Source organism: Rhinolophus sinicus, linkage group LG07, assembly GCF_036562045.2.
Source record: "Rhinolophus sinicus isolate RSC01 linkage group LG07, ASM3656204v1, whole genome shotgun sequence".
Taxonomy (NCBI): domain Eukaryota; kingdom Metazoa; phylum Chordata; class Mammalia; order Chiroptera; family Rhinolophidae; genus Rhinolophus; species Rhinolophus sinicus.
In genome coordinates, this window is record NC_133757.1 from 70,541,600 (window position 1) to 70,569,492 (window position 27,893).

The 27,893-nt window shown below is 53.0% G+C and overlaps 2 protein-coding genes and 2 long non-coding RNA genes across 7 annotated transcripts; 3 read left to right on the forward strand and 1 right to left on the reverse strand.

Moving 5' to 3' along the window:
• Nucleotides 1-112: 112 nt before the first annotated feature.
• On the forward strand, nucleotides 113-7,634 carry EBI3 (Epstein-Barr virus induced 3). Its single transcript, XM_019744052.2, has 5 exons — nucleotides 113-1,147; nucleotides 1,765-1,897; nucleotides 2,980-3,158; nucleotides 4,125-4,282; nucleotides 6,718-7,634. Exons 1-5 carry the CDS (start codon nucleotides 1,081-1,083, stop codon nucleotides 6,868-6,870), a joined length of 690 nt encoding a protein of 229 aa, XP_019599611.2. The 5' UTR covers nucleotides 113-1,080; the 3' UTR covers nucleotides 6,871-7,634.
• A 941-nt stretch (nucleotides 7,635-8,575) lies between these two features.
• Nucleotides 8,576-15,477, forward strand: LOC109453920 (uncharacterized). 3 transcript variants are annotated; one of them, XR_012498023.1, is made up of 3 exons: nucleotides 8,576-9,176; nucleotides 11,612-12,109; nucleotides 14,570-15,477. It is a non-coding gene; the product is annotated as an uncharacterized LOC109453920 (long non-coding RNA). The 3 variants fall into 3 exon arrangements; XR_002138403.2 differs by having other exon boundaries at nucleotides 8,582-9,176; nucleotides 11,612-11,785; nucleotides 14,522-15,103; XR_012498024.1 differs by having other exon boundaries at nucleotides 8,583-9,176; nucleotides 11,612-11,814; nucleotides 14,522-15,103.
• Nucleotides 15,440-20,879, reverse strand: LOC141572674 (uncharacterized). 2 transcript variants are annotated; one of them, XR_012498026.1, is made up of 3 exons: nucleotides 20,284-20,879; nucleotides 17,996-18,141; nucleotides 15,440-17,365 (listed from the first exon to the last, which is right to left on the reverse strand). It is a non-coding gene; the product is annotated as an uncharacterized LOC141572674 (long non-coding RNA). The 2 variants fall into 2 exon arrangements; XR_012498025.1 differs by having other exon boundaries at nucleotides 17,996-18,213.
• SHD (Src homology 2 domain containing transforming protein D) lies at nucleotides 19,037-26,831 on the forward strand. Its single transcript, XM_074337615.1, is given in 8 exon segments — nucleotides 19,037-20,326; nucleotides 20,874-21,583; nucleotides 22,667-22,772; nucleotides 22,851-23,039; nucleotides 24,022-24,145; nucleotides 25,264-25,383; nucleotides 26,419-26,599; nucleotides 26,601-26,831. Coding segments are annotated over 7 exon segments (1,044 nt in total). The 5' UTR covers nucleotides 19,037-20,326; nucleotides 20,874-21,304; the 3' UTR covers nucleotides 26,646-26,831.
• The last annotated feature ends 1,062 nt before the right edge of the window (nucleotides 26,832-27,893 follow it).

Consider the following 27,893-nt stretch of genomic DNA (forward strand, 5'->3'; position numbering starts at 1 on the left):
CCCACTGCAAGGAGGGGAGGGGGTGGCCCAGAGCCAGGCTTAGGGATAAGGGGAAGGAGAGTGAGGCAGTCACCACTCACACCAAAATCTCAGTCCCCAAGATGGACACTATGTGAACGCAATATTTTAGAAAGTTAAAGTGGGCAAGCACCAAAAAGTTCATGATGAACAAAATATCCAAATGTTAAGTGAAGACAGGAGCTGGGCCTGCACTTACCTCACTTTCCTTACCCTAAACCCGGCCTCTGGGAAGGATTGTCCCACCCCCAACCTCCTGCCCCTGGGCAATTTGCCCGAAATCCCCTGGGGGTTCTCAGCTCTTTCCAGCTAAGGGAGGGGAGGTGAGTGTGGCTGTAAACCCCCCAGTGTCCAACCTGTCCCTGGGTGTCCCCATGGCTTGGAGAATGTTCGTGGGGGTGGGGAGCTGCGTCCCAGGGTCTGCATTTCTGTCTTTCTGTGGCCTGGGCCGTGGAGTGCGGCTGGTAGGTGTGGGACCCCATCCCTGGGTCTGAGTGAATGGGCATCTCCTGTGTGGGTACCTGGGCCTCCCTGTGTCCCTGTATTTCTCCCTAGGTCTTTGTCTCTGTCTCTGACTCTAATCCTGTTCCCTCCTCTCAGTCTCCTCGCTCATCTGTGTGTGTGTGTCTGTTTTCATCTTTCTCTGTCTCTGCTCTTGTCTGTCTCTCCCTCTGGGTCTCGCTCTCCCTGTCTGTCTCTGTCTCTGTCTTTCTCCATGTCATCATCCCCCTCCTGGGGTTTCCCCAACCCCTCCTCGCTGCAGCCGGAAGGAAGGGACTGACTGAGGCTGTGCTGGGAAAGGCCACGGAGGCTCCACTTCTCCCTTTCGTGGCCTCTGCTCCCTGCCCGCACCCTCAGAACCTTCCACACCCTCGTCTTGGACTGGGGGCTCCTCTGCCATCCCTGCTCAACTGTGTGGCCCCACAAACCAGCCAGTGAGCCAGACCCCGGGAAGGGGAAGTGGTTTCCCGCAGGGGGCTGGTTTCCCCCAGTGGATCTGAGTACCCTGCCTCCCTAAGGGTGTTCCCCACCCCAGCTCCGAAAGCAGGGCCCACCGGAACCATGATCCCAAGACTTATCCTGACCCTCGCCCTCTGGGCCAGCTGCTCACCCTGCAGTGGGAGAGAAGGTATGTGAGACCCCTGTGGGGTTCGGGGGCCAGGGCAGAGGGACATCATCTGGGGACTGGACTTTGCCGTGGAATATTCTGGGGTTGGGTGGGAGCTCACACACCTACTGCATGCCCCCTGGTGGGAGGGGGTTACCATCCCATTGCACAGATGGCAAAACTGAGGCACAAAGAGGCTGAGTCCTACCCCAAAGTGATACCAGGAAGTGGGAGCCACCACCTGGGGGTGGGGGGAGAGACGGGGGGGGGGGGGAGAGAAATTTTAACTGCATGCATTCATTTCATGTGCTTCAAAACACAACTGTTACGAAGAGGGGATACAGTTAAGATATCTCCCTCACACCAGGGTTCCCCGCCACCCGGGTCCCCTTTGTGGCTTATTAGACCTCAGTTTCCCCATCTGGGAAATTTGCCAATAGTTCCTGCCTTGGCAGGTTGTAGCGGGGGTGCGATGATGTCCACGTCTTTCACTCAAGTAGTCATTCATCCCACAAACCTTTATTAGCCACCTACTGTATGCCTGGCACTGGCTAGCAGTGAGGTAGGGAGAAGCCTATGGCAGGGCGTTTGCAGTGCTGGGGTGGATCGGAAGTTCACGCTCCTCCCTCTCCCTCCAGGGCCCCCAGCAGCCCCCACTCATCCCAGAGCGCAGTGCCGCGCCGTTAGGTACCCAATTGCCGTCGATTGCTTCTGGACCCTGCCACCTGCTGCCAACTCCACCAGGTCCACGTCCTTCATCGCCACGTACAGGTCAGAGAGCCTGGGATGGGGCAACTGCAGACTTAGTGCTAACCTGAAACCCTCTGCTGCATTCTAGGGCAGTACTGCCCCGTTGAAATATACTTCCCACAATACATTCTGTCAGTCACATGTGTAGTTTACAATTTTCTAGAAGGCACATTAAAAAAGTAAGAAGAAATAGGTAAAATTAATTTAAATATCTTATTTAAATAATATCTGTATATTCCAAATGTTTCTCACTTAATATGATTGAGTATAATGCAATTGAATGTGCTTATATACAAGGTATATTTTAAAATGTATAACGGAAATGAATATTTAATAGGAATCACTAAAATATTATCGCTTCAATATGTATTATTTTTTAAATTAATGAGTTACTTTACATTCTTTTTTTTACTGAATCTTCAAAATTCCACATGTATTTTATGCATATTGCACATTTCACTTCAGATGCTACACTTCCATTGGAAATTCTTAATCTCTGATTAGATTTCATAAAATTTGAGGCTGGAGTAGATTCATGCACTCAACGTGTCCCAAACAACTTTTCCAAGTTTTATGATAACTGGAAACTTTACATTTAGATTAGATCAAATAAATGTAAAAGTCACACTCATCCGTGCTAGCCGTGTTTCAAGGGCCATAGGTGGCTAAGGGCTACATCTGACAATGCAGAAACAGGACATTTCGAAGCTGTGGAAAGTGCTATGGACGGTGCTGAGCTCAAGTCTCTAAAGTCTGAAATCTTAGAGTCTCAAAAATGGAGAGAACCAGAATCTTACTATTTCAGATTCCAGAGTCTGTGATCTGTAGAGCTCAGAACGTTAGAATTCTAACGCTGCAAAGTTGACAGTCCAGAAACCTTTAGAATCTGGAACTCCAGCTTCTCCTGTGTTGTGTCAATGACCCCAACCCTGGGTCATTGCAGGCTTTGTGATGTTGGGGTGAGTGCCTCCCCCAGGGTCACAGAGCCAAAAGCAGGACCCCAAAAGCAGGACTCCTCACCTGCTGTCTCCACTTGGGGTCCAGGGCACGGGCCTGGCCAACAGGAAGTGCTGAGGCCCTCATAGTGCCCACCCCGTGTCTAGGCTTGGAGTGGCGGCCCATGGGGAGAGCTGGCCCTGCCTCCAGCAGACACCAGAAGCCACCAGCTGCACAATCCCAGACGTCCAGATGTTCTCCATGGTACCCTACATGCTCAATGTCACGGCTGTCCACTCCTGGGGCGTCAGCAGCAGCTTCGTGCCCTTTATCCCAGAGCACATCAGTGAGTGGGGGCAGTGGTCTCGGGTGTGGAGGGCCACTGGCTTGTTCCTGCTCCTCCCCCTCTCTCTCTACCTCCCCCCCACCCCTCACCCCCGTTTTCTACCTGTCACCCAGTCCTGTCCTCCATCATGGAGCCTGCGGGCTCCATCTTCATAATGAATCAAGAATCCGCCCACTTCTTACCCCCCTGCGCCTCCATCTGGTCCAGCCTCATTATCTCCCACGTGGACCAATGCAGTCCTCTTCACCCTCATTTCCGGCACCCACCCTCGTCCCCCATCGTCTGTTTTCCCCACAGCCGACACCAGAGGGCGACTGTGAGCACCAGACTCAGGCCCTGCATTGCCCTTCCCCAGTCGGTCCAACCTGCAGCGGCCACCAGAGGGCGCGTGTGAGCACCTGAGTCAGGTCCCGCCCCTCCTTGTCACAGCCCTCCGGGGCTCCCACCTCCCTCAGGGTAAAGGTCAAGTCCTCCCGGTGGTCCACAGGGCGCTGCATGATCTGCCTCATCCCCTCCCTGCGAGGAATTGGGGAGGACGGGAGCGGGGCGGGCGGTGACTGTTAATGGATGTGGGATTTCTTTTGGGGGTGATGGGAATGTTCGGTGGTGATGGTTGCACAATGTTGTCAATGTACTAAAAACCACTGAATTGTACACTTTGAAGGGGTGAGTTTTGTGGTATGTGAATTATGTCTCACAAAAACATTGCAAACCACTCCACTCCTTGCATTCCCGAACTCTCTTCCGTGCTCTTTATGATCAGTAGGTTTGCTTCTTGTGCTTTCTCTTGTGCCCTGATGAATTGAGCTCCAAGAGGATGGGTTGGGTTTTTACTGCTCAGTGCTATGATTCCAGTGTCAAGAACGTCGCCAGACACTCAGTAGATTCTCAATATTTGTTGGTTGTTTGAATGAACGAATGAATGAACCTGCCATCTGCTGACACTGCCGCCTGTTTGTCCATCAGTCAAACCAGACCCTCCAGAAGGTGTGCATCTGAGTCCCCTCCCTGGGCAGCAGCTGCGGGTGCAGTGGGAACCCCCCAAGTCCTGGCCCTTCCCAGAGATCTTCTCCCTCAAGTACCGGGTCCGCTACAAGCGTCACGGAGCTGCCCGCTTCCGCCAGGTAAGGAAGACGAGGGTGGCCGGGGAGGGTGGATCCCAGGCAGAGGGAACAGCGCGGTGCAAAGGTGCGCTGGGGCCTCCCAGGTAGCTCCAGGTTGCTAGTGTGCACAGTAAGCTTCACGCCTCAGGATCTGCCCCAAAGAATTGAAAACAGGGACGCGAACAAATCCGTGTACAGGAGTGTTCATAGCAGCGCTATTCACAACAGCTGAAAGGTGGACACACCCAAATGTCTGTCAGTGGGTGAATGGGTACACAAACGTGGCCCATCTGCACACTGGAGTGTCACTCCACCGAGGAAAGGAGGGAGGCGCTGACACTCGCCACAGCGTGGATGGACCTTGAACACATGGTGCTCATGAGAGAAGCCGGACACACAAGGCCACACCGTGTGTGATTCCACTTATGTGAAATGTCCACAACAGGCACATCAAGAGATGGAAAGTGGATTCGTAGTTGCCAGGGGCTGGGGCAGAGAGATGGGGAGTGACTGCTGATGGGATCAGGGTTTCATTTGGGGGTGATGGAATGTTCTAGAAGTAGAGGTGCAGGTTGCACAACATTGTGAATGTGCTACACTGAATTATCCACTTTAGAATGGTTCATTTTATGCCATGTGAGTTTCGTCTTGATTGAAAACAATATATATTGTTTTAAATCCTTGAAAAATAAACAATAAAGGCAGGGTCTGGTGAGCATCTTCTATATCTGTCTGCTCTTCCCAGAACAGTGGCCATGAGCCACGTGTGGCTGCCAAGCCATTCCAATGTGGTGAGTAGCCGCGGAACTGGCTTTTAAATTTCATTTGGTGATCATTAATTTTTTTTAAATCTTTGCAATTTTTAAATTGAGATAAAACTTACGTGCCATAAAACTCAGTTTTAAAGTGCCCAAGCCAGTCACTTGGAGTGTGTTTATGAAGTCGTGCTACCCTTACTTAATCTAAATTTAAAACTTACAGCACCACATCTGGTGACAATATGAGTCAGTTTGGATAAAGCAAGGATGGGAGATAGTCAAACCTGGGTTTGCAAAGCTCCCTGTGTGGCTGGAATGGGACATTTTTGTATAGGCTTAGAATACCCCTGGTTGTTTGTGAAAGAATTCATAAGACTCAGAAAAGTACGAAAGCAAGGAAAGTTTTATTAAAGGACAGACAGAGTGAATGCCCATGGCAGTGCAGTGTCTAAAGATGACAGCTGCCTTGGGTAGTAAGGAGAGAAACATTGGCATAGGAGTTGCCGAGGGCAAAGTCTAAACTAGACAACTGCCACCGGTTGCTGGTTAGCTGGGGTTTTATATTTTTCTCTGCAGGATGCAGGGGGCTAGTCATCTTGCAGTTGTTTACTGTTGCGGCGGGCCCTTCTGAGAACTGTTGTTGCACTTGGCCTCCTCCAGAAATTGTGCTTGTGTTTGTCAGCCTGCAAGTGTAGCGCTAGCCGGGCACTCAGAGCTGGGTGGTTAACCTATTCGTGTTAGCTCCCAGACTCGTTCTTATTAACTCTTTTTCTGACTCATCAATTCTGAGGATGAGAGGGGACCTGGAAGGAGGACAGGACCGGGTCAGAGAGGGACAGTGTGGAGTGGCGGGGACAGGGAAGAAAGGATGGGCAGGAGAGAGAGCGGGGAAGGCAGAGCTGAGTGTCTGAGGTGGAGGTTCCTGTGTGAGGAACGGACAGGTCAAGTCCATTGAAAGAAGAATGGATTATATTTCCTGAGAGAAGGGGACAGGCCGTGCCACGCACTGCAACATCAGGATGGCAGAGCAGGAGTGAGGGGAGAGCAGAGGCCAGTGCCTTTGCTGGGGTGTTTGTAGGAATGGCAGGGCGGGCTGAACCGCTTAGGGTTGGAGAGTGTGAATAACCCCTGCAGGCTATGGGCTGCATGGGGCAATACTGGCCTGTGTGGGAAACTAGAGAAAGGAGGTGGATGTGGGTACAGACGCATTGCTTTGTATATGAAAAGCGTGCTCCTGGGTGACCGTTTGTCATGTCTAAGAACTAGCGGAATCCAGGAGGGCAGTTTCTCCCCAGCAAGCAAGATGTTTGAGATGTCAAACCATGCTAAGAAACACAAAATGTTAAAACATGGGTAATATGGGGGGGGGGGGGTGGCTGGTGTGGGGGAGGCATGGAGGCAGATGTCAGAGGCTCTGGTTGGGGGCCAGGAGGAGTGGGGGGGGCGGGCGGATTCTGGTTAGCTGGGGCTCTTACCGCTGAGACAGCCCTAGGGACTAGTGTGGGCCACAAAGGATTCCTGAGCAAGGTGGCTCTGGGGAGCGTGGAAGTCTGCACAGGTGAGGAAGGACCACAGAGGCCGAAGACGGTGGCGGTAGGCGCATGCTGTGTGCGATGCAGCAGGGGGAGTGAAGGCTCAGTCACGCAGCTCTGTGCACGATGGCTCCTCCCCACTGACCTGCCCTCCTTTTGCTCTCAGGTGGGGCCCATTGAAGCCACATCCTTCACCCTCAGGGCTGTGAGGCCCCAAGCCAGGTACTGCATCCAGGTGGCTGCTCAGGACCTCACGGACTACGGGGAGTTGAGTGACTGGAGTCTCCCTGCCACTGTCTCAGTGACCCTGGGCAAGTAGCGGGGCTTCCCAGGACCACGGAGCAGGGTCTGGGTCTCAGACACCCTCCCCCACTGCCATCCACTCAAAGGTAGATGGGACCTGACTGGCCTGGTTTGGCTGCTGCTGCTGAGTTGCTGGGCGCCCTTGGACAAGTGACTTTACCTCTGAGCCTTAGTTTCCTAACCTGTGAAATGGATGTACTCCCTCCTTTGACTACAGAACTGTGAATATGAAATATTTTTTTATTGCTTAATTAGACAAGGACCGTTGTCACAAGAATTGGATTCTTTCTCTTCATTCAACAGACCCAGAAAGAAGTCATAGGGCAGGACCGAGCAGGACACACATCCTGGAAACCGCCACGCCATTGTATGGGGTCAGGGCTAGACCAGAGGAAGAGACCTGGGCTGGGGAGTTGGGGTAGGAGCGGCGGGGGTTCTACATGGATGGGATGGAGGGATCCTTTCAGTTCAGCAGTGTAATTCACCCACCATCTCAGTAGCTGCCCAGATGTGAGCGCCACTGTGGGTGGACACAAATGGGACATGAGTTTGTATGGGAAAATTTCTCTGAGGAAGAGGCAAACCAGCCAGGCTCTGAAGGATTTTCTCAATCCACGGGCTTGTCTGTGGATTTCACTTAGGCCTCATCTCAAAGGTCATGTCCTCTGAGAAGCCTTCTCTGACCACCTCATCTGTGGCAGGCAGAACAATGGCCCCCCAAAGATATCCACGCCCTAACCCCCAGAACCTGTGAATATGGCACTTTACATAAAAAAAGAGACTTTGCAGCTGTGATTAAATTAACAATTGTGAGGCTCCTTAATTTAAAATGTCATGATCTTTCCTTAATTAATGATTATCAAGGAAGGCCATCCTGGAATATCCAGATGGCTCCAAGAAAATCACGAGGATCCTTATGAGGGAGGCAGGGGTGTTAGGGAGCGATAGAAGGTGATGTGACAGCTGAAGCAGAGGTCAGAGTGATGCAGGGCCATGAGCCAAGTATTGCAGGCCCCTCTCGAAACTGGAAAAGTCAAGGAAATGGATTCTCCCTTGGAGCCTCCAGGAGGAACCAGCCCTGGCACCCACATTAGACTTCCGACCTCCCGAACTCCCGAACTCTAAGATAATAGGTGTGTGTTAAAACATCGAGTTTGTGGTAATTTATTACAGCAGCCGGAGTTAACTTGTACACCATCTCAAGTAACCCTTTCTCATCACTATCTACATGTTGCCCTGTTTCATCTTCAGATCATTTACCAAGACAGAATGAGTCCTTTCTGTGTGTTTATTGTCTGTCTGTCCCACAAGACAGACAGTGATCCCTGCGGCGGCAGGAATCTTATGTCTTGTTCTCTGATGTGTCCCCAACGACTAAGCATGTATCTGACACAGAACATTTAGAAAAGGAAGGGAGGAGACTAGGGAAAGAATGGGGTGGGACGTCCTCTTTAAATGGACAATGCAGGCAGGCAATGGGGGGACATTTGGAAGGGAGGGTGTGTGTAGGGGGGAGGTGCATTTGCAGCCTGGTCTTTGAGCCTATGACTCAAACTTGGGTTGGGCCGTCCCGGGTACTTCTTTGTCATGACCTGTGTAGCCCATGGGAACTGCCCCAGTCCCCATGTGAGCGCTACAGACACAGGAACAATGTGTAGGTTCCCAGAGACCAGAACACAGGGTAAGCACTCAACACTGAGCGTTTTATTTGCTGAACAAAAGCATGTACAGCAGTGTCATGACCATGGGCAGCCAGATGGCTCAGTTGGTTAGAGCGCGAGCTCTTAACAACAGGGTTGCCGGTTCGATTCCCACATGGGCCAGTGAGCTGTGCCCTCCACAACTAAATTAAAGAACAAGGACTTGGAGCTGATGGGTCCTGGAAAAACACACTGTTCCCCATTATTCTCCCCCAAAAAATTCACTTCCTATAAACATTTAAAAAAAAAAAAAAAAGAGTGCCACGTGGTGTCATGATGAAATTTTAACAAGCCTCTGCTGACCTCTAAAGCCACAGCGCCTTCCCGGAGCTTCTCCAAATGCAGCCGGTTCCCGAAACCTTTGTTGCGCGCCACCAAAGTTGCAACACGGGAGGGAAGACATCAGGATTGGGAATTTGACAAGCATGCGTCCGATCCAATGAGAAAGGCAAGTTGTGTATGCTGCAGCCAATAATGGAGGGAGTAACATAGCAGACGTACAAGGGGCAGCAGGAAGTACAAGAGACAGCCGGGGAAGTTCCGTAAACATCGACTCTAACCAATTTTCTTGTGCTTGTGAGAAGAGTAGGAAGCAAAGATGTCGGAACGAAAAGTTTTAAATGTAAGTGTTGGGCGTCTAGGGCTTTCTCCCCAGGGCGGGATATGTCGGAGCGCTGCCCGAAGTGGGCTTCCTATGCTCTCCTATTGGAATCCTCTCACCTAACGGCCTTCCGTGAGGCGGGACTTCTCAGTCACCTTCTGCAGGAGGTGTGCCTTCACTAAACCTTCCCCTCCATGCTGGGATGTACCCAACCACCTGTGGGGGCGGAGCTTGAGCTAGTTACCCAATCACTTCCCCTGATTGGGTTTTCTAGGCTTCCCTTAAAATACTGGTATTCCCTGTAATCATCCGCATTGTAAAGATCAGGTAAGGTGCCAGATGGGCACTGGACTTATCAGGGGCATCACTTCACAGACCGTGTCCAATGCGCTAGACACCTGAAACTGAAGTAGAATAATACTGAGTGTCAACTATAATTGAATATATAGGCATGTACCGTGTTTCCCTGAAAATAAGACCGGATCTTATATTAATTTTTGCTCCATTAGGGCTTGTTTTCAGGGGATGCCTTATTTTTTCATGTACAACAATCTACATTTATTCAGATATAGTCATGTCATCTTCTGGAACATCATCATGACGTACTAAATGCGTCCATCTGGCTAACGATCTTAACGGGATTATTTTCAGGGTAGGTTTTATTTTCCGGGTAACACAGTATAGTCACAGGGATGTGGAGTACAACACAGGGAAGATAGTCAATGGTATTGTAACAGCTATGTAAGTTGTCAGAGGGGTAGTAGCTTGGGATGTAGGTTATCACTATAAGGGGTTTAAATGTCTAACTAGTACGTTGCTTCATGCACCTGAAACTAATAAAAATATATACATATTAGTATTCCCACTGTACACCTTTGCCTGTACTAAGCCCCACCCTCTTGGGGTCTCTAGCCAATTGCGTTCCTTGGAGGGCTTAGGTTTTGCTAAATCAGCTCTTCTACTCTGTAGGCAGGGAACGCCTTCAGTTGCCTCAACTTCTTCTCCCAACTCTGAGCAAAACCAGGACTCTTGAGAGATGGTGGGGGTCTTGGGAGGCAATATTCGGCTTTTAGAGAAGAGAGCTGTGGAATTCAAGGTGCCTGTCCTCACCCGCCAGGGTGGTGTGTGCTTCCAGGGAGGGAGTGAGCTCCAGCCTGGGAGTGTGTAAGTTTAGGATGTCAGGACCAACAGGCAGGAGCCCAGGGTTCTGAGGTCGTGTTGACGTCCCTTTCTGTAGCTCAGTGCCCTCATCTTTTAAATACCTATGTTAGGAATCCAGCCCCAGCTGTTTACCTTCCAGTGCAGTGTGCAGGGCTTTGTGAAGATCCTTGAAGGTTTGTGAAGGTCCTTCCATCCTGAGCATCCAACTGGGAGCCATCTATTTCCATAATTTCCTGGTAGATATCTCTGTGTGCCAGGCACTGCACTAAGTGCCATGCTCATCAAATCCTCGCAAGTGGACAGGTAATATCCATTCAGATGAGGAAACTGTGGCCCAGAGAGGATATGCAGTAGCCTGGGAGTGGAAGAATCGTGCCCAGGCTCCTGGCTTCGTAACCCATTCTCCTAGTCACTGTATTACACTGTTTCCCGAGAGTTGTATCCCTGGGTCTGAATCCTGCCTCTGCTCTTCACACTGTGTGACTCCGAGTAGCTGAAACTGTCAGGACTCAGTTTCCTCCTCTGTGTAAAGGGTCCATCGCTCTTTGTCTCATAGAGTCTTTGAAAGGGGTAGAAAGTGCTCCATGTGGTACCTGGTGCTCAGTGGGTGCTCAGAACATAAAGTGCTTTATTTTCTGATTATCTGATAGAGTTATTTTTCATAATCCAAACTCACCTTCCCCATGTCTCCCATTTCAGGATTCTGTGCAGAAAGTTATAATACAGCAGGTCTGAGGCTGCTGACCTAGAAAGACTGGCTTGCAAGGTTGGACGTTGGCTGGCATATGGGAACGGGAATTTCAGGATGGTTCCCACTGTTCCCTGATGAGAATGGCTCCCTGGGCTTAAACTGTCTGTACTATGTGGTTTATGCTGAGCACCTACCCTCCTCTTGGAGTCTGGAATTTTGGTCCGTGCTGGACAGCGGTGCCTACATGACCAGCCCCCAGTGATAACCGTAGCCACTAGGTCTCCATGAGCTTCCCTGAGACAATATTTCACATGCGTTGCCACAACTCATCGCTGGTGGTATTTAGCATGTCCTGTGTGACTTCATTGGGAAAAGACTTCATTGGGAAGCTTGCGCCTGGTCTCCCCGGACCCGCCCCACATGCCTTTTCCATTTGCTGATTTTTCTCTAAGACTGTATGCTGAGCCCAGGAGCCCTCCCACCAAATCATTGAACCCGGGGGCGGTCTTGGAGACCCCGACACAGCTCCCAGAGGCCCTTCCCTCAGCCCCTAGTCTGCCCTTGCTTCAGAAAGCATCCCTTGACATTTGCTTCCTCCCCACAGAAACACTACCTGCCCGACCTTGACCCGTCAAAGATCCCAAGCTAAGGTCCCAAAACACCGGTAGTACGTGGTGCCTTTGATGGACCCTTCAACATGAGGTGAAGATAACAAACCTGGATCGCAGCTCCAGGCAGGAGGAGCCTGGGGCACCCGCCTCCCTCGGGGTCCTGGGAGGTGAGCGCAGCACCTCGGGCGGCCGCCAGGTGACAGCAGTGCCCCAGTGGTGTTGCGGAGCCTCCGTGGGTTGCGTGTGGGGCGTGAGGTGCAGGCGACCAGGGCCAGCCACAGTAGGATAAGGAAGAAAGGGATGGAAGTTCCCTTTTTTCTTTTAATTTCAAAAGGAGCAAGTGCTTGCTTTTAAAATCCAAGTGTCGTTCGGGAGACCCTGCTCGCTGCGCCATGTGTCGTGCTGGGAGGCCTGCGGGGTCTCTGCTCTCGCTCCCCACACAAGAACGCAGGATATGGTGAGGCCAAAAAGGAACACGCATGGAGCCATAGGTAGGGGAGTCATACCACTATATTCTCTCTGGCGGCACTATACTCTCACTGGAGGCTGGATCCACACTGTCCGCAAACCGCCATCCACACTTGCCAGCCCAGCCGCCATCTTCTTGCTAGGCCCCATTCTTTCTCTCTTCTCTCTCTCTCTCTCTGCTAGCGTAGCCACAGCAGTTATATTAGTGGCCAATGGCTCACTGGTTACAGCTGACGGCCAACTAGCCACAGCTGATGGCCATGCAATCACAGTTGATGGCCATTTACTACCTGAGCCAGCACCTGTCTATGTGAGGCCGAGAGCCTGGAAACTGCTTTCTGGGGCTCTGTCCCCACACCAAGTCAGATAGAAATGTATAAAATAAAATGTCAGCTCCCCTGGCTCCACCCCGGCCCACCCATTTTTCCGTTGTCGGTAGACACCGTGCTGCAAACTTCCAGAATGGTTTCCGGACGTCTTAGTCTCCGTTGTTGTGTAGCTGATGCTCTGTGTGTGTGACACCCCCTCCTCCCCACGCCACCCTCGGAAGATGGAGCATGAGGGTGGGGTCGGCCTGGTGAGGTGGTTAATAAGAGCAGGATTCTGGGGCAAGCAGTCTGGGTGTGGGTCTCTCAGCCTCCACGTGCTTGCTCTGTGGCCTTGATTGAGGGGCTTCACCCCGTCCCCCCCGCCCCACCCCAGGCCTCAGTTTCCTGTCCTGGTTGATGCAGGTAACAACAGGACCACCTGGTAGGGTTTTTGTGTTGATTCTTTGAGTTGCTCCATGTCAGGCGCCTGCAGTAAATCCGGGCACACAGCAAGCCTGTACACGTGAGCCACTGTCATTAGTACAGTTATCACCCCGTTTATCAGATAAGGGGATGGAGGCCCAGAGAGGTAAAGCCACTTGCCCAAAGCCACACAGCCTTGGGAAGGTGATGGAGCCAGGGCCAGCCCCTCTTAATCACCGTGATATGTGGCTGTGAGTTTGAAATTGGAGCCTGGCACAGGTGTCTTTGCCTGACTGGGCGGGGATTTCTCCACTTCCGTCATTTTTCAGAAGTGGAGTTGCTGAGTCAAGGAGCATGTGGGTTTAAAGTGTAATGGGTCCTGCCAGGAGCTTTCCAGAAAGGCCGGGCTGTTTCTATATCGTCCGACCCGTCTCCTGGCCTCATCCCAGGCTCAGCACTTCCGGAACTGTCCGGGGTGGGCTTCCTATGCTCTCCTATTGGAGCGGTTTTCTTCACTCCTAACTGGCCTTTTGCGAGGGGCATTTTAAGCCCAATCTCCTTCCGCGGGAGGTGTGCCTTTGCGAAACCTCCTCCTGGGAGCTGTGGGGGTGGAGCTTGAGATATTTTTACCCAATCACTTTCCCTGATTGGGTTTTCCGAAGGGAATTGTCCAATCACTTACCTTGGGGACGGGGGGGGGGGGGGGGAGCTTCTTTTAAAATATTGGTATTTCTGCTGTACACCTTCACCTCTACTAAGCCCCGCCCCCTGGGGGTCTCGAGCCAATTGCAGGGACTAGGTATGGTGGGCTAGCTCTCACCTCTCCTCTGGCTCCTGAAAGAACAGGAAGCTAGCTGACCGTGCACCGCTGGGCCAGCCAGGTGTGTATTCCAAAATCAAGGACAGCAACTGAGTGGCACACAGGTCAAAGGTATCACATGTAGCTCTAGCCGGTGGTCCGGGCAGGAGGCCTTGGCACCAACCAGGGTCGCAACCAGACAATCGTGAATGTCGTCCGAGGCCGGCAGGTACAGCGAGGTATTAAGTCAAGGGACTAGGTTTCTCTCCTGTTGCCCCACTCACCATCTCGCCAGACCTCGGGGTCCCCAGCTCACACACCTTCGTGGCACTAAGTTCAGGGCTGTGACATCCCTGAAGCACCTTCTGGCCAGCCTTTACAGTCTTCTCTTGAAGAGTCCTTGAGACGTTAGCCATGTTCGGGGCACATGAGTGAGCCTACCCATCCCAGAGTGGCTCCCTCCCTTCCTGTTACATAACCATCTGGGACCAGTAAAAGGAACCTGACCATCTGCCCTGGGCGCCTGCTCTCTGCCAGCATCTGAGGAGGGGGCGGTAGAACCATGCGACTCAACCAGTCCTGGATTCCTGCCTCAGAAACCATTAGATGACATATGTATGTTTAGCATGTGAAGTTTGGGGCTATTTCTTATACAGCAATTGATAGCTAATATGGTCACATGCCCAGTAAGTCTGGTTCCCAAGCTCATGTTCTTTCAGGGTTGCCAGATTTCAACTCTGGTGTAATCCTCTCCCATTCCAGTACGTTCTAGATGTAGGTCCTGTGCCACCGCCAGACTCCTTCACAGCCTGACCCACCCTTCTCTCCTCTCTCACTCCTCCCATGATGTCTGACATTAGTGCTCTCTCTCCCTCTCTCTTTCTCCCTCTCTCTCATTCATACAGACTTTCATTTGACATTTGATAATGAGGTTTTGTGTTTTCCACTGTCAGAGTTTGGGGAATGAAAAGCCCAGACTTCTGGGATCCACTTTCCTACCTGCTTAGATACAACAGATGAAGAGGCTACCTGGGATCCAGCCAGGGCTTCTGCTGAGGACTTGGGGGCACCTCACATCATCGCTCCATGGCTGCGAAGACAGGACCTGGGGCCCTGGTTTTGAAGCCGTGATAGGGGTGGGCTGAAGGCAGCTCGCAAAGGCAGCTGGTGAGAATGACATGTGGCATCAGGCCTGCAGGCAGTGGCATCCTATTTGTGGCTTCAGACTGGCCACAGCAGGAGTCGTTACAGCAGGGAGTCAACAAATGCTACAAGGCAGCCCCCCAGGCCAGACAGCCATCGTGACCCCCCCCCCCCCCAGCACACCGGGCTTGTCTTCTCCCAGGATCAGGCACCAAGCCCCGGCTGTGGTCCGGTCAGAGACTCTTGGTTAAAACAAATCGTCCAGCTTAATGAGTTGTGAAAAGTGACTGGGCGGTTGAGGCCTCACTGGTCATTTTTTTAAATTAAATTTATTGGGATGACAATGGTTAGTAAAATTACATAGGTTTCAAGGGTATAATTCTGTAATAATCATCTATATATCACATCGTGTGTTCACCATCCAGCGTTAGTTCTCCTTCCATCACCATGTATTTGACTCCCTTTATCGTCTTCTACCACCCACTTCCCCACTCGCTGGTGCATTTTGAGTCATTCTTCAGACTGTTTCCTGAACTTCTGTCATTCTTGACCTGCCACGATTCTTGCCGAGTGCATGCACTATGGGTTACTATTACTTAATAGCATTAAGTGTTATCCTAACTCCATTCTAAAACATGGCTTAGTAAACTACAGTCCATGGCCAAATCTGACCCATGGCCTGTTTTTGTAAATAAAGATTTATTGGCACACCAGCTCACCCATTTGCATGCATATCATGTATGTTTCTGCTGTACAGTGGCAGAGTTGAGTAGTTATGACAGAGACTCCATGGCCTGCGAATCCAACATGTTTATAGAGAAAGTTTGCCGGCCCCTACGTGGGTCACCCAGCTCTGCAGTTCCAGCTCTGCTCCCACAACCTCCAGGGGAAGGTGGCCAAGACACCCCCTTTCCCAATTTCTAGGCTCACACTGTCTCTCCAGCTCTGCTGGCTATGGTCACCCTGAAGAGCAGGGCCAGCTTCCCTCTGCTCAGTGTGACACAGTGGATGGAGTACACAGGGTCCATTTAACGAGTAATAATAACTATTAACTTTTGTGCAGCACTTGACCATTTGCCAAACCTTGTGCTGAGATCTTTATGCAAATTTGCTCATTTAAATTTCCCAGTGCCAGTGTATTAATCCATTTGCTCATTCAAAAAAAAAATTATTGAGCACCTACTATGTGCCTGGCTCTGTTTTAGGTGCTGGGGCTACAGCAGTGAAGAAAAACAGATGGTTGCCACTCATAAAGGTGACATTCTTATTAGAAGGTGGGGGATAAGACAGTAAACGTACCTAAATATAATAATGAAATATAAACAAAATAAGTGTATACTGGAGGTGATGATAACGATGATGACAACAAAGCAAGGTAAGACGTTTTGAGGGGGTGCCTTTAGGAGGTGTGTTTATTGCCCGTTTCTCCCTGTGAATTATCTAGAGCTAATTATCTAGATTACCCCCAAAATTAGCAGCTTACAGCAACAGGAATCTGACCTGATTTCACTGGGTTCTGTGCTTCAGGGTCTTTCACAGCTGCAATTAAGGTATCCTGCTAGATCCCCCAGCAAGTGAGCTTGGCAAGGATTGGTATTATATTGATGAGTGTGTCCCTAGCCCCTAAGGCCATCCAGGCACTTAGTAGGTGCTCATTAAATGTACCCTGACTGAGTGGATGTCTCCCCATTCACCATCTGACCCCGGGAAACCCACCTTTGCCACACCTCCCTGCTCCTCCACCCATCACTGGAAGTGTTTATTTAATTCCCATTTTCCCTGCAGGCTTTTATGCTTTGTTCTCCCACCCTGTGACCTGGGAGCAGTTTTGCTCTTGGCCCCCAATTCCTTTGTGGGGGTTCCAGGGCTGAGCGAGCAGAGAGACAATGCATTTGAGGTCTCATATGTGCAGAGCCTCTGCCTGCTCCCGCACCCCCACCCTTCCCTCTCCTCCCCTGAACCCCACCCCGCTCTCTGAAGCCTGCCCTTCCCCCATCACTGCTGACAGTCCCCTTTCCCCTTGAGCTCCATGTCTGTCATCTGGTCCTGGGAGCTGTCAGGCCTCATCCAGTATCTCCTCCATCAGCTCCCCTGGGGACTGCTGGCTGCTGGAGCACATCAGAGGGACTGGGATTGGGGGTGGCCTCCCCTCCTGCCGGAGCGCACTTTTGCCCGAGCCTGGGCTTCACAAAGAACATGAGGGGCCTGGCACTGCACCAGACTTCCTCCACACCAGAGCTCGCTGCCCACTCCCTCAGGCACATGCTCCATTTTACAGAAGAGGGAAGGCTCTTTGGCCAAGGGCTGGAGGCTGGAGAGTGAGTGAGGGGCAGGACGTGGGTTTGAATATGCAAGGCTCCAAGGCCAGCCACTCCTTTGATCACCACACTGTAAGCGGGAGCCTCCAGGGCTGGGCTGTGGCTCCCCCATCAGGCTGGGGACTCATGATGACAGGGCTATGCTTCCTCCATCAGACCAGGAACCTGTGAAGGTTGGGATATGCCTCCCCCATCAGACTGGGACCTCTGAAGTCAGATGCATGCCTCCTTCATCAGATTGGAACCCTGGAAGTCAGGGCCATGGCTCCCCCATTAGACTGGGAACCCCTGAAAGCAAGCACATATTTCTTCCATCAGACTGGGTACTCCAAAGGGCAGGATCATGCCTCCCGCATTAGACTGGGGTTCCTGAAGATAGGCTTAAGTCTCTTCCATCAGATTAGAAGCCCCTGAAGTCAGAACCATGCCTGCCCCTCACAGTGGGTGCTTCAGAGGGGAGGATCATGTGTCCCCTATCAGACTGGGAACCTAAGGCACGCGCGTGTCTCCTCCATCAGACTGGGTGCTTCTGAGGGCAAGACCACGTCGCCCATCAGCCTGTGAGTTAAGAAAGGCATGACTATGTCTAGGAGCTTCTGAGGGCAGAGATTCTCTCTCCTGTCAGACTAGGAGCTCCAGTCAGGGCCACGTCTCCATCAGATCAGCTATTTTTCGGTCCCACCATGAGCCACTCTCACCTGGTCCCTTCTATCCTGGTGCTGTCTCATCTCTCCAGACTTGATTCAGGGAGGCTGCTCCATGAGACAAGGGTGTGCGGACAGAGAGGCAAACACAGCCCCCAGTTAGGGTCCCCATCAGGCTCCTTCCTGGGGTCCAATCAGCCCTAAGCATATACTGAGCACCTACTGTGCTCCACATACTGGATCACCCGGCCGTGAAAAGGAGGGAGGCACTTACACTCACCACAACGTGGATGGACCTTGAACACACGGTGCTCAGTGAGAGAAGCCGGACACACAGGCCACAGTGTGTGATTCCACTTATGTGGAATGTCCAGAACAGGCGCGTCCACAGACAGGACGTGGGTTAATGGCTTCCAGGGGCTGGAGATTCGAGAGAATGGAAAGTGACTACTGATTGGATACAGGGCCTCTTTTCGGGGTGATGAAAATGTTCTGGAATTAGATAGTAGTGAGGGTTATACAAGCTTGTGAACATACTAAAATCCACTGAAATGCACGCTTTAAGTGGGTAAATTGTGGGCTATGTGAATTATACCTAAAAGAAGAAAAAAATGCCCCAAACACTGCCAGCCAGTAAATGCTCAACAGAGATTAGCTGTTAATTCTCCCGTTTCACAGATTGGAAACAGTCTGGGTCACACTACCCAAGGTCAGGCAGGCTGGGATTCCAGAGTCATTGAGTCCCCTCAACCCAGGACCACAGACCACTCACCTCCTCGTCTTTGTCCATGCTGTGCCCCCTCCTGGCATCGTGCCCTAGCTCCCTCCTCTCCGAGCAGAAAGCCAAAACCCAAGAGGTTGAGGCTCTTCAAGGTCACGCCCAGGTCACAGGACCCCCCCCAGCCAGGCTCTCCTCCGGTGGCCTCCTCCCGCCCCTCCCCACCCCGCACCCCCTCCCCATCCCCTCCTCGCGGTGGACGGGCAGCCCCAGGAGAAGCCAGCTCAAAAGCGCAGGAAAGTCAAACGCCGTTTGATTCCACCTCCGGGGTCTCTCATTGCTATTCCTGACACACACTGTAATTAGAAGGCCCCTTTCAAATATTTATGCCTCAGACGCCGGGTATTTATCCGACAGAGAGAGGACTCGGATTTGATGAGATCTGTCAACAGCTCATCCCAGAGCCCAGCCCGGAATTGCCTTGCGGCTGACAGAAAACAGGACAATTACCCGCCGTGCTCCCCGGCGTTCCCCAGGGACGCTGCCTTGTCACTGATAGGAGCGGGCAGGGGTGGGGTGGGGCTGGGCTGTATGACTGTTCTTCAGGAGGGAGGACCGAGTTCAACAGGTTCGCGTTGGGCGACACAGCCAAAGCCGCAAAGAGGACACAGGGAAGACCCTGCTGCGGTTAGAGGCTTTGCCTTGTCAGCTCTGGACCTCAGTTTTCCCACCTGGAAAATGGGGCTAGCAGTGGAGGGAGACGGAGAACCACTGATTCCATGAAAAGACTCTGATCGGTCTCAAATGCCACCCCAAGCCAGCCCATGTCATGGCGTCCAGAAGTGAGCTGCGGGGTGGCTCTGAGTAAGTCCTTCCTCCTGTCCGTGCCTCAGTTTCCCCATTGGAAAAAATAACTCACTCCCTCTGGCGATCCTTCCTCCAGCTCTTTGGAGGTTTCGCACTGGCAGACCCATTTTCCTAGCCGGGAAAGCAAGGTACAGACAGCATAGACATGGCCTATGCCCCACTGCTCTTCCCCGGAGCAGTTCACAGCACTGTCAGCTCCGACTTCGCCTGGTCCTCCCTCCCCCTCCAAGCCACAGGCACCCGCCCACCCCGGGGGTATGCGAGAAGAGAATCTGAGGTCCCATTCTTCCTGACCGCTCCTCTCTTACTCCAGTATTAGGGGAACTGAGCAAGCCCCTTATGGGGCTTCAAAAAAATGTGATTGCTCTGGAAGGTGCCAGCAGCTCCCTTTGCCTGTTTCACTCGCCCCCTGCCCCCCAAACCTCTTACTGTCCTTGCCCCCAGACAGCTGCAGCTGCCAATAGGCAGCCAGGCCAGGCGAGACCCCTCTCGTTTCTGTCCCCCTCCCTGCCTCCACCCCCGAAGCCACAAAGGGACAGATGCTGAGGACACGCGCCAGGCACAGATACCATCTCCCTTCCCCAGGCCAGCTGCCCCAAGCCCCTTCCCCCATGCTGCAATTAGTTCTCTGGGGGAGGGGGGATGCAGAGCACAGCCCTCTCGAGGGAGGAGAAGCGAGACCCCGTCCCTTCCGTTGCCTCCCACTTGTCTTCGGCTGCGTCAGCAATCGTATTAGCCGATGACCCCTGCAACAGTTTCCACACCCCCAATCTCCTGGTCAGTTTTGCCACCAGATCCTGGTTCAATTTCAATCCTCAACAGTGGTCACTCTCACCCCCTCTGCTGGTCAATTTCGCCCCATCTCGCGGTCAAGTCCAACCCCCATTTCCCGGCCAATTTCCACCTCCCTCCCTCTCCCCCTCCCGCCTCGGCACCTCTCGCTCTCCAGAGCAAGGTCAGCCCCTGTCGGCTCTCACCTCCCGCGCTCCTCGCTCGCTCCTGCCGGCCTCGGTCCTCTGGGTCAGTGTCCAGCAGCCGCGGCCTCGGTCCCCGCGACTCCCGTCCCGCATCCCCCCTCCCTCCGTGGGCACCGGTCCCCCTCCTTCCCCAGAACAGCTGAAGGTCTCAGTCACCTCCGAAGGGAGCGCTGGGGGAGGGGAGAGGGCGGGGGAAGCCGCGGGGGAGGGAGGCGGAGAGGCCTTGATGTCGCTGCCCGGGGGCTGGTAGGGGCTCGGGCGTCCGCCTGAGCGCCCCCTCCCCAAAGTCCCACCTATCTGCCGCGCGCCGGCGGCGGCGGGTCAAGTCTCTCCGAAAGCGTGAAGGGGGATTGCAGGAGGTTTTATTTCCCTTTGTGCGGGTGGCTGGGATTGGATTGAGGCGGTGGGGCTGGGGCCGCGGGATTGGGGCTCCCCCCGGAGGCGAGGGGAGCGCCACAAAGGATGCACCTTGTCGGGGTCCCCGTCCCCGTGGCCCAACTTTAAGCGCGGCGCCTGCGCCCTGGGGGAGCCCTCCCGCTGCGCTGAGAACCCAGGCGTCCGGGCTGAGCCTGGGCTGGGGGCGTCTGCAGGAGGCGTTTTCCTCGACTCCTGGACCCCAGGAAGGGATCCCGGGGCTTCCCGGCGGCGGCGGGAGGCCAGCCGCGAACGAGGACCGCGCTGCCCGCAGAAATTCCGCGCGCTTCCGCGGATGCCCCTCGCCCTGGCCGGACGACCCCGCTCTCCGCCCTCGGGGCCCTACGGGGCGCCCTCTTCCCCCGTGGTCTTTCCAGCGCCGGGCTAAGGTGGGCTTTGGCACCTCCTCCCTCCTCCTTCTTCCTTCTCTGTCTCCTCCTTTTTCTCCCCATTTACCGTCTTCTGAGCCCAAGCGAGGGGCTCGCCAGATCTTTCTCCTCTTTCACCTCTTCCTCCTCCCTGGGGGATCTGCGGAGGAAGGGAGCCCGGAAGGGGGCATGTGGGTCTCCTTCTGACAGTGCCCAGGTTTGGGGTGACTCTTGCCCAAATGGCCAAGTGGCTACGGGACTACCTGAGCTTTGGCGGTCGGAGGCCCCCTCCGCAGCCGCCCACCCCCGACTACACGGAAAGCGACATCCTGCGGGCCTACCGGGAACAGAAGAATCTGGACTTCGAGGACCCCTATGAGGATTCAGACAGCCGCCAGGAGCCAGACCCCGCGGGCCCCGGGGACTCGAAGTATGACTCTCCCAAGCACCGGCTCATCAAGGTGGAGGCAGCCGAGATGGCCAAAGCCAAGGTCTTGCTGGGCGCCGCTGGGGAAGAGGTGTGTGGCTGTGTCCGAATCTGAGTGGGGAGGTCTAGGCTGGACTTTGGGGAGCGTTTCATGTGTGACCCCAGGGGCAGACCAGGGCGCCCGCTAGACACTTCCCAGTCCTCCACCTGCTGGGCAGAGTTTGCGATCTTTCCCTTTTCAGTGCACAGTGCTGGTCGGTGCTCTCTGACCACCCTGCTTTGTCCCCTTCTCCTCCTGCTCCCCGGTGTGTCCGCACCCCCCCCCCCAGCCCCCTTCCCTCAGCTTCCCTTCCTCTTGGCAGCTGGAGGGATCTTCCTAAAACAGATCTGAGCAATTCACTTCCCTACTGGACACTAATACATCCTCACCACTACTCTTTGCACTTCCTCTGTTATTTATTCCCATTTTACAGAAGTGGAAACAGGCTTACAGAAGAGAAGTGACTTGTTCAAGGTCACATGGCTTAGCTCCAAGACCTGTCTCTAATGCACATGCTGTTTGCAGTATTTCTCATGGAGGATCACTGCAAGTCCTCAATGGAGACAGAGGTTTTGGGGAGGGTTAGGAGAGGCTGGTTTGAGTAGTGGTTGATGGCACAGAGAAAGGCAGGAGGAAGCTGGGACTCAGGAAGAAGACAACCTGGGGTCAAAACCTGCGTCTTACTAACGAGCTCTGTGACCTTGAGACTTACCCTCTGTGCCTTGGTTTCTTCACCTGTAAAATGGGGATAATGTGCTTACTGTGTGTTGGTATGAGGTCACAGAGGACTGGGTATGAGGACTTGGTATGACAAGTAAATATGGGTAAAGCATAGAACAACTCTGGCAGCTGGTAAACATGAACGTTATTGAAGGAGGGAGGTGGGGGTCTATATCAAAAGAGTCAGATTTGCACAGAGGAAGGGAGCAGGGGAAGCTGGCATCTGTCAGCAAACACTCCGGGGTGGTAGATGAGATTCCCCACCTCCCTGCCAAAAAAAGAACTGCTTGGAGGGGATGTGTCAGATGGCCCAAGAGGGCAGGCAGAGGGTATACCATCGCCCAGCAGAGGGTATCCAGAGCCGGGCTTGGTCCTGCTGAGCCTGTGCCCCCCCCACTTTTCCTCTCTCCCCAGTCAGAAGTTGACACTGAGTACTCAGACCCCTTTGATGCCCAGCCTCATCCGCCACCCCCAGATGACGGCTACATGGAGCCTTATGATGCCCAGCGGGTTGTGAGCGGTGAGTGAGCAGAGCTTGGGGGACGGCGACAGAGTCCCAGGTGGGAGTGGGAGCTGACCAGTATCCTCGGCTTCCCAGAACTGCCATGCAGGGCAGTGCAGCTGTATGACACTCCCTATGAGGAACAGGACGGGGAGCCCGGAGATGGGCCTCTTTCAGGGCAGAGGCCTCGACAGAGCCGGCTGCCCCAAGAGGATGAACGACCAGCGGATGAGTATGACCAGCCCTGGGAGTGGAAGAAAGATCACATATCCAAGGCATTTGCAGGTGCTTTCTGACCCAGTCCTTGACATTTGAATGTCCAAGTCCCTCTGTTTCCTGCTCTAATCACACCCCTTGCTTCAACATACAAAGTAGACTCCAATCATCTGCCACTTTGGTAATTTGTTAATTCTCACTAAAGTGTGAGTGACTGATAGATAACCATAAATTTCTCTTACCAGAAGAAACGTATTTTCCTTGGAAACTGAAGCACCTTTTAGAGTGCAATGGAACCTACTCATTCTACTCAGTATAGTGCAGGGAGGGACTTTGGTGTCAGATTAGAGCTGGGTTTGTGTCACTTACTTGGGCAAATCACTTATCTCCCTGAGCCTCAGTTCCCTTTCCTGTAAAATGGGAATCATTATAGTACCTAACTAATAGGGTGCTTGGAAATTGAGTGCTAGAACGTGCTCAATTACATAGGAGCTGTTGAGGGAGAGAGTAGCATTTCTTAGCTATTATCAGATAGACTTGGGTAAACTTGGACAACTTTCTGAACCTCAGTTTCCTCTTCTGTAAAAGGGGTAATAAGGTCAGCTTTAAGAAATTACTTGGATCAGAAAGAGTTGTGCAAACCTAACTTTGCCCCATAAGTTGTATGACTAGGAGGGGAATTTGGGCTCAGTGCCTCAGTTTACTTGTCTGTATAGTGGGGTTGGTTTTCTAGTTCTAGGACTTGCCCAGAATGGGGCAGAACTTCCAACCCACCCCTCTAGGCACGCCCCCCTGCTCTCTGATTTGTCACTCAAGGAACGGCCCCGCCCTTTCATGACAGCAGACTAATGAATGACCACACCACTTTCTTCTGAAGACCAATTGGTTGCTCCTGTACCAACCCAGCCTTAAACCCAGCTCCTCCTCTTCTGGATTCTGATATGTTGCCCCATTAGCATCCTTCCTACTGAGATTCCATTGGTTTACCCCTGCCCCGCCCCTCCCAGGTAGGTTGGATTTAACCCTTTCTTCTCTAACCCTATCCCTCCAGTGCAGTTTGACAGTCCTGAGTGGGAAAGGACCCCAGGCTCAGCCAAGGAGCTCCGAAAACCCCCTCCCAGAAGCCCCCAACCTGCAGAGCGTGTGGATCCGGACTTGCCCCTGGAGAAACAGCCGTGAGTGGGGAGACTGAGGATGGAAGAGCCAGGTTGAATCACTCCCCACCCCATACCAGCTACAGTCCCAGACAAGGGGGTGCTGGAGGAACCTTGATCCATTCATTCACTTCTTTCATTTCTTCAACTAATCACTGAGTGCCAGCGCCTGCTGTGTGCCAGACAACTAGCTAGGTGCAAAGCAGAATCAGATGGAATCTCAATTCCTTCTGGTATGAGAATCTGGGTTCAAATCCCAGCTGTGTATCTCGTGGTTGTGTGTGACCTTGGGCAAGTAATTTAACCTCTCTGAGCCTCAGGCTCAAAACCCTTAAGATAGTACCTAACTCAGAGTAAAATGGTATTTCCTCCCTTCACTTGGATGGGGCTTGTAAGCCTGAGAACAAAGAGACAGAAATTATTCTCACTTCCAGGAAATCTTGGGATGGGACTGGGAAGAGCAGGATTTTGAGCTTTGGGCTAGGTTGCGGCACACAAGCTGGGAGGGTCTGGGTCTTCTCTGTGTCCCTCCAGCCTAGGAGCTCCCCAAGGTACTCCCTGAATCCCCAGAGCCCAGCACTGTGGGTGTGTTTATCACAATCATTCCCAAACCTCTTAGGTGGGCGATACAGACCTGGCTAATTAACACTGAAGTACAGGGTGAGATATCCATTCTCTTGTCAATTTTCTTTCAGTGCAAACAACAGATGATGCTCATCTGTCTCTGACACCTTGCTTACAACTGCTACCTCTCTTTGAGCACGTAGAGAAAAATATTAAGTAAAGAATGGTACAGGTGGGCGGGGATACAGGATGTGGTAAATCTCATGAAAGTGACAGGCAAGTGATTCAAGTTGGGGGATTAAAGACGAGGTTGAAGACACCTGGTGATCCAGCCCAGGGAGGCTATTAAGATCAAGGTCAGATGTACAAGGTTGAATTGGAGAGAGCGGCTCCACATTGACCTGGGCTCAGCTGCCTCCCCAGGAAACCCAGGCTCCTCTTGAGAAACCCAAGGGAATTTTTCTATCTTGTTTGTCTGGACATCAAAAGTCCTTGAGCCGGCTGTGCCTGCACCAGACCCCAGGGTGTTTGAAGGGGGTGTCACCCTTCTTGAGACATATGCCCCCACACCCTAGGTGGTTTCACGGCCCCCTGAGCCGGGCGGATGCTGAGAACCTACTCTCACTCTGCAAGGAAGGCAGCTACCTCGTGCGGCTCAGCGAGACCAGCCCCCAAGACTGCTCCTTGTCCCTCAGGTGAGACCCTAGCCCCCTGGAGGGACAGAGGGTCACAGGACTGCATGCCTCAGGCTTTTTTTCCGGGTCAGTTGGTGGGAGCTGAGAGGTGTGGCTCCAGCAGTCAGTGGGTGGGACTTCCAGACAGACCACTGGCATGGTTCCAACTGAGAATGAACTCCCTGTCACTGGAGGTATGCAAGAAGATGGAGTGGAAGCCATACAGTAGATTTAGGACTTGGGAGAGATGGGGAACCAGCTATCAGAGTTTCCTTGGACTCCCCCAGTCCAAAAGTTAAAGTATATGCTTTTATGTCTGTCCAGGGCCAGAATCTGAGTGGCCCTGTAGGCATTTGAGTTTGAGACTCCAATTCTACGTGCTTCTCTGCCTAAGATTCTAAGTGTGTCTGATTATACAAGGCTCATAAGATTCTACTAGGCATCTGAGTATGAGAGTCCTAAAAAGACAAAATAAAGGCTTTGGAGGCAGGTTCAAATCCTGCCGCTGCCACTTTCTAGCTGTGTAACCTTAGCTAAATTACTCAACCTCCCTGGGCCTTGGTTTCCTCACTTGCAAAAGGAGGATAATAATAGCATCAACTTAATGGTAATACTGTGATGATTAAATGGAAACAAATACATGAAAAAATGTTGAGAATAGTGCCTCAGAAACAGGAAGTGCCTGACTCAGTGATGTTGAGAAAATGATCCCCAAGTTCTAATTCTACCCACTAGAGACGGAGAAAAAGGAGAGGGCCCTCAGACTGGGGGTTAACAAATGGGGAAGCCAGGAGGGGTAGCACCAGAGGTCAGGAGGTTTGGAGAGAAAGTGTGGGCCATGCTCCAGTGGAGGGATTGTCACCAGGCAGGACCTCCACCCTGCCTTGATAGGGGACAAGCCAGTGTGGAACAAGCCAACACCTTGGTACCAAATGGCTATTTGCCAGAAATATTTGGGGATGCCAGCCCCTGGCTCCTAGTGGTGAGGAGGTGGTTTCAGGGCTGGGGAGCATGTGGGTCTGGGGTGCTCACGGCCCCCTGTGACGCCATCCCCAGAAGCAGCCAGGGCTTCCTGCATCTGAAGTTCGCACGGATGCGAGACAACCAGTTGGTGCTGGGTCAGCACAGCGGCCCGTTCGCCAGCGTGCCTGAGCTGGTGCTGCATTACAGCGCACGTCCACTGCCCGTGCAGGGCGCTGAGCACCTGGCCCTGCTGTACCCAGTGGTCACACACAGTCCCTGCCCTGGAACCTCCGCCCCCTGCCCGGGGCCCTGAGGGCTGAGAGTCACTGGCTGCAAATGCTGGAGGTCTTTCCAGTCCTGGAGGAGGCCAAAGGGAGGGACTTCCTAGCCTTCCAGTTCCTGGGTCTTCATCAGGTCTGCCCTCTCAGCCCCCCTCTGGGTTCTAGGATCCAGGATTGTATGTGGAAGCCCTCCTCTGGCCTGGAAAATAAATAAATTATTGTGTATCTCAAGTGTCCTTTCTGGGAGGTCAGGATCCCTGCCCTTGGGAAGAAAGAGAAAGACAGACCCTTGGAGGGGGAAGGTCGTCCTCAACTCCTCCTTTAGGGAAGGATCTGGGGTTGAACCCTGAATTGCTCGCAGGGAGGGATCAAAACTCAGAAGGGTGGAGACAGTGGAGACCCGCAGATAATAAAGATGGAGAAACCAAGGGGTGAGGCTCTCAGGCCAGCTCCGGCCCCTCCTCCCCATTGGGGAGGGCAGCTGAAGTCTGATGCTTCTGCCGAAAGGACATCTGTCCCCATGGAAACAGCAGAAGTGGGGGAGGGGAGCCGGGCCCAGCTGGTGTCACTTCAAGGTGACAAGCAAGAGACCCAAGAGGCTGATAAATGCCAGGGAGCCCCAATCTCCCTCCTAGCCCCCCATCTGTGAGCCTGCCTGGGGGAAGATACCAGCTGGAGAGGGGGGACTTCCATCTCAGGGCACTGTTTGGAGGCTATCACTTCTTTGCTAATTGGACATGTCTCTCCAAGGAGAAGAGGGGGAGCTGAAGAGTCATCACAGGGTCACCTGGCCATAGTGCACCTCTCCAGCCATCCCTGGGGGCTCTGGGACATCCAGATGACCCCTCAAATCTCTAATACCCCCAAATGCCACAAAGTCTGGCTTTGCTTTCTTCATGAGCCTTTGTTGGGTGTTCTGGGGGGCAAAGGGAGAGGTCCACCATCATAGAAAATGGGGACAGGGGTCTCAGGATGGACTGGACTCCCTGACACCCCTGGAATCAGTTATATCTTTACCTAGACACGGGGCAGGGGGCCTCTCTGGGTCTTTGGGGTCCTGACTCCTCTTCACACCTCGAGGAACCCTCTTGGTCTTGGCTGCCCAGAGGAGCCTGCGCCAGAAGAGATTCTGACTGTGGAGATGGGGTGACGGACTGGGGCAAGGTTTGGGAGCCAAACGCTGCTGGGGGGCGGGGGGTGGGGAAAATATACCGAATAGAAGCGCTGATTCTTTTGGTCCTCCCTGGGGATGTCTAGCACCTTTCTCTCCATAGGCCATGCCTCAGT